The sequence below is a fragment of the Megalops cyprinoides genome, chromosome 15 (genome assembly GCF_013368585.1).
Source record: "Megalops cyprinoides isolate fMegCyp1 chromosome 15, fMegCyp1.pri, whole genome shotgun sequence".
NCBI lineage: Eukaryota > Metazoa > Chordata > Actinopteri > Elopiformes > Megalopidae > Megalops > Megalops cyprinoides.
The window spans coordinates 565573-580000 of record NC_050597.1 but is presented as its reverse complement, the minus strand read 5'-3'; the positions used below and the strand labels follow the sequence as shown (position 1 = coordinate 580000).

Below are 14428 nucleotides of genomic sequence, written 5' to 3'. Positions count from 1 at the left end.
CGCAGGTGAAGCAGCTGGTGCCTCAGAGGGACGGCTGTCTGCAGGAGGAGCTTGCCCGGCAGCAGTCCCATGAGCGCCTCAGACGGCAGTTTGCAGCGCAGGCCAACCTCATCGGGCCCTGGATACAGACACGGATGGAGGTCAGGGTTCAGTGTCTTCTCCCTCCAATCACAGGCAGGCATTAAACACGGGGGTCAGAGTTCAGCTTCCTCCCCCTTCCAATCACAGCCAGGCGTTAAACACGGGGGTCAGAGTTCAGCATCCTCTCCCTCCAATCACAGCCAGGCGTTAAACACAGGGGTCAGAGTTAGATTTATTCAGAGTAACAGGATGAAAAATATGCTCATGCAGTGTGACTAAATCATCCAGCTGAGAGGAGTGCATCCTCCTGGCTTCATGTAATATACTCTTCTATTTGAATTTCATATTCGACTCTATTTGATTTACATATTTTAGGGTAAAGTGATACAAACATGAATATGTTTGAATGTCGGGCCCCTCGGTGTCTGTGTAGGGCTGCTGTGAGGGTCTGTTCAGCCCCCTCAGGGTGCAGGGGTGTGGTAGAGTATGCAGGGATGTTCGTCTCTGTGTGTGCAGGAAATCGGAAACACCGCCATGCAGATGGCGGAGACGCTGGAGGACCAGATGACCCAGTTGAAGCAGTATGAGCACGTCATCGTCAGCTACAAGCCCAACATCGACACACTGGAGGGAGACCACCAGCTCATCCAGGAGTCCCTCATTTTCGACAACAAGCACACCAACTACACCATGGAGGTACGGGCTGTTACTGAGACAGTGTCCCGTGCTCCAAACCCACCCTGCAGTGTGGTCACGCCAGCTTCACTGTGTCAAGTGAGGGCTGATGACACACTGTGACACATTGTGATCTTGAAATGTGTGTGCTGTGGCTGTGCTGACCGCAGCGGTGTGGTAGTGCTGGGGGCAGTGGTGTGGTCGTGCTGACCGCAGCGGTGTGGTAGTGCTGACCGCAGTGGTGTGGTTGTGCTGACCGCTGTGGTGTGGTTGTGCTGACCGCAGCGGTGTGGTCGTGCTGACCGCAGTGGTGTGGTTGTGCTGACCGCTGTGGTGTGGTCGTGCTGGGGGCAGCGGTGTGGTCGTGCTGACCGCAGTGGTGTGGTCGTGCTGACTTCAGCGGTGTGGTCGTGCTGACTTCAGCGGTGTGGTCGTGCTGGGGGCAGCGGTGTGGTCGTGCTGGGGGCAGCGGTGTGGTTGTGCTGACCGCAGCGGTGTGGTCGTGCTGACCGCAGTGGTGTGGTTGTGCTGACCGCAGCGGTGTGGTCGTGCTGGGGGCAGCGGTGTGGTCGTGCTGGGGGCAGCGGTGTGGTTGTGCTGGGGGCAGCGGTGTGGTCGTGCTGGGGGCAGTGGTGTGGTTGTGCTGACTGCTGTGGTGTGGCTGTGCTGACTTCAGTGGTGTGGCCGTGCTGATCACAGCGGTGTGGTCGTGCTGACTTCAGTGGTGTGGTCGTGCTGACTTCAGTGGTGTGGTCGTGCTGACCACTGCACTCTGCTCCTCTCCTACAGCACATTCGTGTCGGGTGGGAGTTGCTTCTGACCACCATTGCCAGAACCATCAACGAGATCGAGACCCAGATCCTGACCCGGGATGCCAAGGGGATCAGTCAGGAGCAGATGAACGAGTTCCGGTCCTCCTTCAACCACTTTGACCGGGTACAGTACGGTCCATCCACCCCCTCAGGATGGGCAGAGCAGTGTGCTGTGTGACTAATGTAACCTGCTGATGAAAGGAAATGAGCTGATATCAGGCAAAGCACAGCAGCTGTTGGTGTCAAGAATATGTTGGTGGCTAACCTGCATGAAATCTAAAAATATATTTAATTTTTAAAATGATATATTTTATTTTTTTCAAATCTCTGGAACAGAATTTTTCAGATCTCTGGAACAAAAAGCTAGCTGTGGGTAATAACGTAAAGATAATGGGTTCAGCTGGTTTTCCATTTGTTCTTGAAAATATGTTATTAGCTTCATAAATTCCATTGGAAAGTGGAAGGCATTTGGTTTCTAAATGGGTTTGTTTTATTCCTGCAGCTAATCTGACTAACCCCGCCCCACGTGTGACTCTCTGCATGCTGTATGGACGCTGCATGTGACAGACACCTTTGTGTGACCGCTGGGCGTGGCTACAGGACGATGCTGGCAGACTGTGCCCTGATGAATTTAAGGCCGGTCTCATCAGTGTGGGCCATGTGGGGAATGAGGAGAAGGAGCCCCCAGGATGGCCGAGCCTGAGTGTGTCCCGGCTGGAGCAGTCAGCAGCAGACAGATCCATGGCTGCCGCTGCTAACTGTGCTTCACTTCTCTCTCTGTGTGTTATGCTGGTGTGCTCCTGTACCCTGCAACTGTTTGACTGTGTGTGCATCTGTGTGTATGTGTGTGCGTTTATGCTTGTGTGTGTGTGCGTGCATATGTGGATGTGTGTGTGCGCATGTGTGTGTGTGTGTGTGTGTGTATACGGGCGTGTGTGTGTGCGTGTGTGTGTGTGTGCGCATGTGTGTGTGTGTGTGTGTGTGTACGGGTGCGTGTGTGTGCGTGTGTGCGTGTGCATGTGTGTGTATGTGGATGTGTGTGTGCGCATGTGTGTGTGTGTACGGGCGTGTGTGTGGGTGCGTGTGTGTGCGTGTGCATGTGTGTGTATGTGGATGTGTGTGTGCGCATGTGTGTGTGTGTGTGTGTACGGGCGTGTGTGTGTGTGTGTGTGCGTGTGCATGTGTGTGTATGTGTGTGTATGTGGATGTGTATGCGTGCATGTGTGTGTGTGTGTGTGTACGGGCGCGTGTGTGCGTGTGCATGTGTGTGTATGTGGATGTGTGTGTGCGTGTGTGTGTACGGGCGTGTGTGTGTGTGTGCGTGTGCATGTGTGCGCGTGCATGTGTGTGTATGTGGATGTGTGTGTATGTGGATGTGTGTGTGCGCATGTGTGTGTGTGTGTGTGTGTACGGGCGCGTGTGTGTGTGTGTGTGTGTATGTGGATGTGTGTGTATGCCTCTGCTGGGATCTGGACATCCCCTCTCCATTCCATTGTTCCTTGGGGCTGCCTGTGTGACCCGGGGGGGATGATGTCCCTCCTGACCCCCCCCCCCCCCCGCCCTGCAGAAGAAGAACGGAGCCATGGATGCTGATGACTTCAGGGCCTGCCTGATCTCTATGGGCTACGATTTGGTAGGGACACGTTCAGACTCGCACAGAAATACCTACCCACTGTCCTGAGTCCTCAGAGTGATGTGTCTCTGACGTCGCCCCGTCCTGTGCCCCCGTGCCCCAGGGGGAGGTGGAGTTCTCCCGCATCATGATGCTGGTGGATCCGAACGGCACGGGTGTGGTCTCCTTCCAGTCCTTCATCGACTTCATGACCCGGGAGACGGCCGACACCGACACAGCCGAGCAGGTCATCGCCTCCTTCAGGATCCTGGCGGCCGATAAGGTAGGACAGATCCGCAGAGCTGCAGCCAGGGGGCGCTGTGCCACCCCACAGCAGGGCAAAAACACTGTAGTGAAGAACAGTAATAACTCCAACTGCCAAGTCTCAGGGAGCGACATGAATATGCTACTTATTCAGTGCTTATACAGTACTTATAGTACAGTTATTCCCCCTTTGTACAGGTCTAACTTTAGTACATTTTACATACAGTCTCTTCACATAGCTGAGCTTTTATTCCCCAAAGACACAGGCTCAGAAGTTCAGGTATTGGTTCAGCAACAGGGTTACAGGCTAACATGCTAATGCTAACAAGCTGTATGAGTGACTCCGGGGCTCGTGTCTCTGCAGCCCTACATCCTGGTGGAGGAGCTGCAGAAGGAGCTTCCCCCTGAGCAGGCGGAGTACTGTGTCTCTAGGATGCCCGCATACACAGGGCCGGGGGCGGTGCCAGGGGCGCTGGACTACTCCTCTTTCTCCACCGCCCTGTACGGAGAGAGCGACCTCTAACACGGGGCATGACCTCTGACCCCTGCTCATCCAGCACCTGACCCCGGGAGATCTCTCCTGCAGGTCGGATCTCATCTACATTCAGACACCCAGAAACACACCATGTATTAGAGAGATATTATGCAAGAGATTGGCAGTGTAACGTAGAGACTATATGCTTACAGTGTGGCACACTCATCATTGCTGTTTCAAATCACACGGAGCGCGTATCGCTCTCATTTACAGGATTAACCAAACTGCTTCTCTTATCTGACACACCTGTGGAATCTGACAGTCAGGCCAGTTCAGTGGACCGATAATGATCAGGAGGTTTTGCATGTGCAGCAAATCTGCTATAGCCAGCATCTGCTTTCTTTCCAGTGCCTAAACTGCAGTTAAAATGGAATTCAGATCATTTATTGATTGATCACCACATGTACTTTTACTTTTTTTATTTTAGTACCTCAGATTGGAATATGAATGGTCACTGTCTGACTTTAATGGCAGATCGTATAGAGCTGAGGAATGTAGCTTGAGGGTTGTTTTTTGTGTGCTAATGCTGTTTTCTTAGTAGCATTGTTTGGGTGACTGAAATTTGAACTAAAAAGCTTAAGTCAAAAGCAATTGTCCCATTGTTATTTTATCTGCCTTTGTGAATGTTTTAGGCACATTGTAAGATATACCCCAATCTCCAATTTCATACTTTTCCAGTGATTCAAACATCAAATAAACAGTTATTGTAAAAGTAACCAGATTACGTGATTTTTTGGGAGTGGGTTCTAATGGAAGTTCAGAGGACAATGAGGGAGTTTGATTTGACCAATACTGCATACCCGTTGGTCCAACCTTTTCTTTTCCAGTCTTTTCATTTTTAGGCTGCAATGTAATGCACAGTGTATAACTCTTCCAGGAGTTACTATTTTTATCCAATTAAAATGAATCAAGAATTTATTATTATTTTCCTTCATGTTTTCTACACATAGTTTTGTAACTTCTCAGTTTATCAGAGGTTTTCTAAATGAAATGCACATGACATGTGGAAAGATATGACCCTGAATTTGCACAGGAAAATAATGGGCAGATGCAGAGGTACTGGGCTTCCTGCTGTTTTTTTCTCTTCACATTTTATGTCATGGTATGAATATTTTTTAAAAGCTATACCATATACCTTTCCATAGATCATAGTCTCCTGCAGCTCTGTCTCTGTCTCCTGCAGCTCTGAGTCCTGCAGCTCTGTCTCTGTCTCCTGCAGCTCTGTCTCTGTCTCCTGCAGCTCTGAGTCCTGCAGCTCTGTCTCTGTCTCCTGCAGCTCTGTCTCTGTCTCCTGCAGCTCTGAGTCCTGCAGCTCTGTCTCTGTCTCCTGCAGCTCTGTCTCTGTCTCTGTCTCCTGCAGCTCTGTCTCCTGCAGCTCTGTCTCTGTCTCCTGCAGCTCTGTCTCTGTCTCTGTCTCCTGCAGCTCTGTCTCTGTCTCCTGCAGCTCTGAGTCCTGCAGCTCTGTCTCTGTCTCCTGCAGCTCTGTCTCCTGCAGCTCTGTCTCTGTCTGCTGCAGCTCTGAGTCCTACAGCTTTGTCTCTGTCTCTGTCTCCTGCAGCTCTGTCTCTGTCTCCTGCAGCTCTGAGTCCTGCAGCTCTGTCTCTGTCTCTGTCTCCTGCAGCTCTGTCTCTGTCTCTGTCTCCTGCAGCTCTGTCTCTGTCTCCTGCAGCTCTGTCTCCTGCAGCTCTGTCTCTGTCTGCTGCAGCTCTGAGTCCTACAGCTTTGTCTCTGTCTCTGTCTCCTGCAGCTCTGTCTCTGTCTCCTGCAGCTCTGAGTCCTGCAGCTCTGTCTCTGTCTCCTGCAGCTTTGTCTCTGTCTCTGTCTCCTGCAGCTCTGTCTCTGTCTCCTGCAGCTCTGAGTCCTGCAGCTCTGTCTCTGTCTCCTGCAGCTCTGTCTCTGTCTCTGTCTCCTGCAGCTCTGTCTCTGTCTCCTGCAGCTCTGTCTCTGTCTCTGTCTCCTGCAGCTCTGTCTCTGTCTCCTGCAGCTCTGTCTCTGTCTCCTGCAGCTCTGTCTCCTGCAGCTCTGTCTCCTGCAGCTCTGTCTCTGTCTCCTGCAGCTCTGAGTCCTGCAGCTCTGTCTCTGTCTCCTGCAGCTCTGTCTCTGTCTCCTGCAGCTCTGTCTCCTGCAGCTCTGTCTCTGTCTCCTGCAGCTCTGAGTCCTGCAGCTCTGTCTCCTGCAGCTCTGTCTCCTGCAGCTCTGTCTCTGTCTCCTGCAGCTCTGTCTCTGTCTCTGTCTCCTGCAGCTCTGTCTCCTGCAGCTCTGTCTCTGTCTCTGTCTCCTGCAGCTCTGTCTCTGTCTCCTGCAGCTCTGTCTCCTGCAGCTCTGTCTCTGTCTCCTGCAGCTCTGTCTCTGTCTCTGTCTCCTGCAGCTCTGTCTCTGTCTCTGTCTCCTGCAGCTCTGTCTCTGTCTCCTGCAGCTCTGAGTCCTGCAGCTCTGTCTCCTGCAGCTCTGTCTCTGTCTCCTGCAGCTCTGAGTCCTGCAGCTCTGTCTCCTGCAGCTCTGTCTCCTGCAGCTCTGTCTCTGTCTCCTGCAGCTCTGTCTCTGTCTCCTGCAGCTCTGTCTCCTGCCGCTCTGTCTCTGTCTCTGTCTCCTGCCGCTCTGTCTCTGTCTCCTGCAGCTCTGTCTGCTGTAGCTCTGAGTCCTGCAGTGTGTGAGTAACTGCGCTGCGTCTCCATCTCACCTCCATCACGCTCTGCTCCTTACAGAGTCGCTCCCAACCCACCTGCAGCATGTGTCACTGCACCTGTAAAATGCCCAATCAGGGTGTGTCTGAGAACAAAGCTAGAGTCTGCCAGTTATGCAGACACTACCTGAATATGGCCCAGAGCTGTCTTTCCCTACACACGTAGACATGAACTATTGATGAGTTGGACAAATGATAAATTTTAAAAACTCTGTATGTCCTCTTCAGATGTGGGACTGGTGACTGTATGTGACAGGACTGAGGATTAACAATAACGGGCTGGTTTTCGTTAATAACTGAAACCATGTTCAAAGCATTGTATGTCCTATGCTGGATATGTGGTTTTCATTGCTTTCTGACAGCAGGCGAATCTTCCATCAGAGCTCAGGTTCTTCCGGTCTGTCCCCTCTGCTGCCCTTTGCACTGTGCCACATGCTTCCTGCCCAGAGCGGGAGAGAGACGCTTTCCCGCAACGCTCCCAATGACCTGACAGGAGCTGTGTGACATCACAGGATGACAAGGACATCGGTCACGATCAGACACGCTGAGGGAAACAGTGAATGTGTCTGTAGCTGAAGAGAAGGGGTTTCCATCAGCTAATCCAGAGAGAGAGTGGAGACTCCCACAGCATCTCACTCATCACGTAGAGAGGCAGGACACCTAGAACTGGGGACGGAAAACACACTCAGTATCAAATGCCAAATGGAGACATTTTCTATTCAGGACGAGTCTCAGATATGACCATCATAATAACTTTTAAAAATGTAGCATAAGTATAGTTTTCAAAGTTTACGTTTTATATTTAGCGTTTAAATTACAAAAAAAAACATAAATTGTGTATTCCTTTTTCCCATTTTTTAAAAGTTGTTCAAATTTTTTCCAGTAGGGGGAGACAACGTGCTAAAAATCTTGGTCTAATCTTTAATGCTGATATGTGAATATCTCCTCCTTTTAAAATGCACTGGTGCACAGTTCTAATGCTGTAAAAGTGCAGAAGGATGCAATCTGTTTTATTCCGGAATTATTTTTAGTTATGAGTGTAACAATAAAATGGGAATATATTTTGGCACAGTACATGCAAAATGTTTTTATTATTTTTAATTTTCAGTACACACAAAACCATAACTGGATAAATTTAGACACTGTAATAATATCCTTGGGGCTCTGTTCTGTGGATAACCTCCCTTTATTAATTAATAATTTAATCATTTAATTATAATGTAAATTTTATGCTTCTTAACATTTAATGTTCACATCCCCAAGCTGTAATTCTATTTGCATAGGTATAAATTAATTTTATTCAGTTCTGTACCACATTTCTACAGGAGAGGTTTTAAAAGTTGAAATTGCAGGTGTTAAATTCAGAAGAGACCAAACTGTATTGAAAAGGATAACACACTAGTAGTTTACCTTTTTACTGCTAGTTGTGTTTGGAATGATGGCCAGCAGATGGCGCTGTTGTGTTACTGTTGCATTTGGTTGATTTTCTGTTAAGGAATGCATTGTACTTTTCGCTCTGGTTAGGAGTGTAATGAAATAATAGACATGCATTATCTGTGTATATACCAGCTGACCCCACCCAAGAAAGATAAGAAAATAGCCAAAGTGCAGGCTCAGTGGCCGGCAGTTCTTTTCCTCTTTCCCACAGGACTGCTGGTGTTGTCCTGTATATCAGCAGAAGGGAGCTGCCCATTCGTGAGTCAGTGACCGGCAGCCTGTGGGAGCTCCATGCATTTTGGGGTTCCCAAACCCCCACTCTCCCAGCCCTGCCTGCAAGCAGGATGTGGATGAGGCCCAGGAAGCAGCCCCTCCCCTCAGTGAGGAACGCCCAGACTGGGTCTGACTACCCAGCTTCCTCCTGTACCCCTCACCACTGAGGGAGATTATCCTGAAATATGGCATTATAACCTTACGCTTAACTTTAAGTTAACTTTAACTTGGTGTTTAAACTTTTTAAGCCTGAGTCACAGAGCAAATGCTAAAACATACCATATATATTCCAAACTTATTGACTGCTTTGCCCAGATTACTGAGAAATGCTTTTACGCACAATAAACTCCACTGGGTTCACAGCGGACGGCTAAAAAAAACAGGGCTTGGCCTTAATTACCTTTCATTTCAGAGGAAAACAGTGAATGAAAAATCAAAGTTAACCAGAATGCTTTGAGACTGAGGTCTGAATAGGCAGGCAGAATAGGTTTAGACTTTTCCTCCTGTATTGACTTTATGACATGGATAAATTACTCACTGATTTCCCTTCAGCTGTTGATATACTCCCCTGTGTTTCCACGCAAAAAGAAAACTGCAAAGGAAAAAAAGAATAATTACAGCAGCTCTGTCCTTTCTGTGTTAAACAACAGAAAGTGTCTTAGTTTAATCTCACTGGAGAGGTTTTCCAAAATACTCATTACAAGGATGTAAATAAATGTGTTTTCTAGAATTTGTGAACATTATGAGTTTGCTCTGTGCAATGCTATTAAGTTCAATATGTATATTTTTCTCCTGGCGCATGTTTAGTAAGGGGTGTGAATAAATATGGAAAGTGATGCAGGCAGATCGGCAGTAGAACCAGTGACAAGAAATGATGGTGCTAAAACAGTGACGTCATCGATATGATTATTAGGAAAAAAGGGAAAAAAAGAAAACAGGGGACCGAATCCGACAAAACACAAACTCTTTAAGTCTGTTTGCGTCTGCTGAAACGTCCGCTCTGTCACGGGCAGCTCAGCACGCAGGAAAAGGCTGGTTCATACGCGCTGCCCGCGATGCAAGGCCAGCGAAGGCGCTACAGCCAAGTCTGAATACTGCTGAGATTCATCATTGTTATCTGGTGCGCCTGGTTGGTTGACCAGCCTGTCATAGCTGCATGCAAGTAGCTAGTAGCAGATTCATTTCAGCCATCTGCCATGCAAAAAAATGACCTTTGGTTTCTCTGATCCCGTGGGAAAATAGCGGCAGCTAAATCGTTTTTGTTTGTTTTTGCCACTCCGGAAAACACATCTGAGGATTAAAAATACCCCACCAGAGCATAACTATACCTGGTAATTACAGCTAACGTCTTGAAGGTGCTCTTATCGCAATTTTTGCCCCTGTCTTAACCTGCCAATCGATGTACCCAGGCCCGGCGCTATGGGGGTGCTTAGGGGTGTTTTTGCACCACCAGGCCGACCTCAGTACACCCCCAGTTGCCCCCTTATATCTCGATCTCTACACAGTATTTATGCGTTTTTGTGCACCCCTCAGTATTTTCTCCTGTCGCCGAGCCGTACCGATCTAACTGAGCAGAACTGCGCTATTTTCCGCCACCTTTTCGCGCTGCCGCTGGGAGAAATGCGCTTTCCTCAGCTGCTTCTTAGCATGGCAGCAGACTGGGCCAGCAACACGTTCGCTTAGAGACCATGCTATCTGTAAACCAGTCTACTTTCTCACATCAGAGGGACAGAGAAGACCGGTTCCTACATCCCGACTTCTGAAACGGATGAATACGCTCCGAATGCGAATTTTCCTTGTTACTAATGGATTCAAACAAGTTACGTAAAATCTGATCCAGGATGTCCTCCAAAGTCAGGTAGGCAATTTAAGTATTATCTGCTCATCAAAACTGTTAGACTAGCTAGCTAGTTAGTAAACGAAACCAGCAGTTGATCACTAGCTAACAGCTGCTAAAGGGAATAAAACCAAACACTACACAACATGCACCAATTAGTCGATCTTCCAGTTTAACAAGAATAAAACTAAACTTCACGGCCCAGATAATTTTTTTCACGACTTCCGCTACTCATTTACATGAAGGCACTTTGGGTTAAGTGATGGAAGTAGTGTGGATTCGGCCACTGCTACACACACACACACACACATTCACAGTCTTGTGCAGTCAGAGTGATGGATAGGAACTCACTCTGACACCTGCAGGGATACTCATCACTGAGCCTTTAGAAGCTGCTCTCAGTAATTTGCTCCAGACGTCTGAGCTGATAACTGCCCCTCAGGAGCACTAATGAGAGGCACGAGTGAAAAATGATTCACTAGCAGAGGGTATGTGGCACCTCCTGTGCTCGGGGTGTGATATCAGCTATAATTTGATTGACGACTTATATTCAGGCAAAAGCACTGTGCTTGGCATTTCTGTATGTGCTGCCTCTTCATATCTATCTTGTCTCGATTTTTAAGCATAATGTTTGAAAAATGCTGCACGTTCACATGCTTGTCTGCTTTCTAAGCCTGTGAAATAAAGGTTGACTTTGGTTATTTGCAGGATAAATAGTTGCGGTGCCATAGCAATGGAATGCAATAAGGAGACGTTCTCAGGCTGTGGGCTCTGAGGATCTCACCTGTGCTGCAGAGTCGTAGCCTCTCCTGTGGAAGTTAATATTCTGAGGATAAAGGCTTAATTCAGCTCAGTGGGAATTGTTCTGCATTTCCATAACAATTTTAATAAGTTTGTAATGGGACCCTACATTTAGCTGCCATGAAGCATGAAGTGATTTATTAACACTTTCTAAATCGGTTTGGCACATTTTGGTAGTGTGGGGCAGGGAGTGAACTGCACATACTGCTGCACTCAAACCCCACATGGTCTTTTAGCTCTTTCACTGCTGGGTTACAGCGTGCTGGGACAGTCATGCACCCCGGTGTCTGCAGCTGGTGGTGCTGGGACAGTCATGCACCCCGGTGTCTGCAGCTGGTGATGTGATTTCAGGGAGCACACAGTAACCAGGGTAACCAGAGTAACCAGGGTAACCAGAGTAAACTGCTATGGCTGTCTGCTGAAACTCTGACTGTGCTCTCAGGCATTGGACTGTCACAGTTGTACTGAGGCAGCTCTCCCTCTCTGTCTCTCTCTCTGGCTGAAACTGTATAATGCTTTTAGCGAGATGTAAACTACATTTAAGTAAGTATAAATACAAAGTGTTAGCACATGCAGAAATGCTAGTTTATTTTCAGATCCTTTGCAGTTCGGGCTGGTTGTAAGGCTTGCTGATTTGTGGCAGAATCGTTTGGCCAGCTGAAGGCGGTCAGCCTCAGGTGTGCAGGTACCTGTCTGTGGGACTGCCGCCCTGCCAGGGCCTAAAAGCCCCCCAGGCTGTGGGAGGCAGCAGGATCGTCCCCCAGCTGTCCCCGTTCCTGCACCAGCCTCCTGGGTGTCACCGGGTTCAGCCAGCTCCACCAGGGCAAATCTGTGTCTGTGCTCCATGGGTGGCTTTATTTCAGACAATGCAAAAATCAGTCTGTTTCACAATGAACGCTGACTTCACTTATATGAAATGATGTGCTTTTGGCTGAAAAATACTTTTTTACTTTTCATCCTTCCTGGACTGGAGCAGAGAGGCATGGCTGAGAGATGGTGAAGGATCGGGCTGAGAGGACGGCCGTGCAGGGAGGGCTGAGTGGAGAAGCATAGTGGCAGCGAAACTCATCACTCTCCCTGAAAGGTCAGGCTGTGCACTGCAGAGATCTCATTTATGCTACAAAATTACAGGACACTTTAAAATATATTTACATATTTGATTTTGTGAGCAGGTCCCAGACATGTCATTATTTTCATTATTTGCTTTTGGGAGAATGTGCTCACTGCTTACTGCTGATTTTCTTCATTTGGAAGGGTACTGTTGCAGAATGTGATTTATTAAAGGCGGTTTTCTGAAATTGCGGTCAGGGAGAGAGAGACGGACAGCCGAGAAATGCAGCGGAAATTCGCAGTTGGGAGACGCAGCAGGGAAACGCAGCGGGGAGACGCAGCGGGGAGACGCAGCGGGGGGGCACAGCAGGGGGGGCACAGCGGGGGGGCACAGCAGGGGGGGGACAGCGGGGGGGCACAGCAGGGGGGCACAGCAGGGGGGCACAGCAGGGCTGCTCAGTGCTCCAGCGGCAGGGGATGGATAGAGTACAGGTGAAGCATGTGATGCGCTGTCTGCAGGGAGGGGCGAGGGGAAAACAGCCACGCCCTCTCAGACACAGAGGGAGCAGGCACACCTGGGCAGAGTTAACCTAACGACCGCGGTCAGGCATCGGCTATAAAAGAGCTTTTACATCTGCAGTGAAGGACCAGGGGAAACGGCCAGAGGATGACAGCGAGTGCGAGAGAGCGAAAGAGACAAAAGTCCAGGATCCTGATGTATTTGTTTGCTGTTTGTCTATTTTTCCATTATTTTAGTTTATTATTTTCTGCTGGCAGACCTGTGAGGGCAAGCCATACATAAAGATAGATAAAAGGATAGATAAAGAGCCATAAAAGTAAAATCATGCCTTTCTTTATTTCACCCATTCTGTCCTCCGCCATTTTTATTGCATTCTGAATATTCCAGATGACACAATTCATCTGGTCAATTTACTCAACCAGTATACTGCGAGGGCAAACTGGCCATAATGTAGAGCTTCCACTGTCTATGTGGAACATTTTAAATGATTGCTTTCCCCTCTTCTCTGCCAGACTAACCCTCCATGCTGTGGAAGGTGGAGATCGGGAGGAGCTGAAAGGTTTGAGGTGAGATTCTTTTTCCTCTCACAGCGTGTAGTTTGGAACATTTCTGAGGAGCTATGAGCTGTCATGTAAAATTTCCTTCTGCTGTTTGCAGGAGCTCCACGCCTAAAAAAACAGGACACTCTCAAACTTTTCTTGAGCTCCGGGAATTGGAGCAGATGACATTCTTTCATTGGATATCCTATCTTTCACTTTAAAAGGTAGTTGAGTTCCACTGACCGAGACAGTGTGATCAATGATACACTGACTTTTGAATTTCCAGAACACTTCACAATAACATATTTCCAGTGCTTTATACATCCTGTTACAGATCAAGATGTGTTCAAATATTTTTAAATGTTGTTTTATAATTTCCTTTATATGATGTCATATTGACATATCTCAGTAGTGTTTTGTGATGGATTGTAAGCATTGTTTAACTGCAGCAGATCATCCTGTGTTTTCATTGTGCTTTGGCAGTGGTCAGGTAGTGCGGAGAAGGCCTTTGCTGTTCTCCTTTACTGAGGCACAGGCTGCATTTTTCTATGATTTAGAGTTTGGATGTTTCCTCGCTGTGTGTTCCACATCCAAGGACAAGTTGTGTTTTGCGTTTTTTTTTTTTTTTTAAGTTTTGCATGAAGGACTGAATGAGGAAGAGAGAAAGAAAGTAAGCTGAGCTGGAAAAAGTATCTGTCCCACATTAAAGACCTTTCATCTCAGCTAATGCGCTCTTTAGGGTTCTTTGGGAGCCGTGCAAAAGCACACAATCATGAACCTGAACCTGTACTTTGTTTTTCACTACAAAGGTGTTTGTGCCGCAGATCAGGGGTGACTGCATCATTGCAACAAAAAATGTACACAGTGTACAAAAAACATGTAAGCAATGTTATTTTACGAAGAAAGCCTCCGTCTTCCCGATCCTGTCCCATCATGAGAGTATTATGTAAGTTTGAAAGCTGTGCCTAATTAGCCTAGTGCTACTGTGAATGATGCACAATGTTCCACTGGAGATACTCAGATCAAAGAGAGAGGTGCTGAAAGCTGGCAGTCTGTACACAGCAGACCTGCTGTCACGGGCTCTATACCGTTCAGATGGGGCAAAGCAGTGGGACAGGCTGGTAATGAACACACAGGCTCAGATGGGGCAAAGCAGTGGGACAGGCTGGTAATGAACACACAGGCTCTATACCGTTCAGATGGGGCAAAGCAGTGGGACAGGCTGGTAATGAACGCACAGGCTCTATACCGTTCAGATGGGGCAAAGCAGTGGGACAGGCTGGTAATGAACACACAGGCTCAGATGGGG

General features: G+C 48.2%; 1 protein-coding gene across 2 annotated transcripts in view; it reads left to right on the top strand.

The window, feature by feature from the left end:
• LOC118789788 (alpha-actinin-2-like) overlaps window positions 1–4304 on the top strand; it is a 24338-nt gene extending 20034 nt beyond the window's left edge. The window contains exons 16-22 of one of the 2 annotated variants that reach the window (XM_036546424.1): window positions 6–140; window positions 598–777; window positions 1546–1692; window positions 2169–2245; window positions 3132–3201; window positions 3305–3463; window positions 3809–4304. In XM_036546424.1, coding sequence (XP_036402317.1) covers window positions 6–140; window positions 598–777; window positions 1546–1692; window positions 2169–2245; window positions 3132–3201; window positions 3305–3463; window positions 3809–3967 — 927 coding nt within the window. In that variant the 3' untranslated portion in view covers window positions 3968–4304. The remainder of the gene's footprint in view (window positions 1–5; window positions 141–597; window positions 778–1545; window positions 1693–2168; window positions 2246–3131; window positions 3202–3304; window positions 3464–3808) is intronic. The other variant, XM_036546423.1, reaches the window with a different exon arrangement.
• The last annotated feature ends 10124 nt before the right edge of the window (window positions 4305–14428 follow it).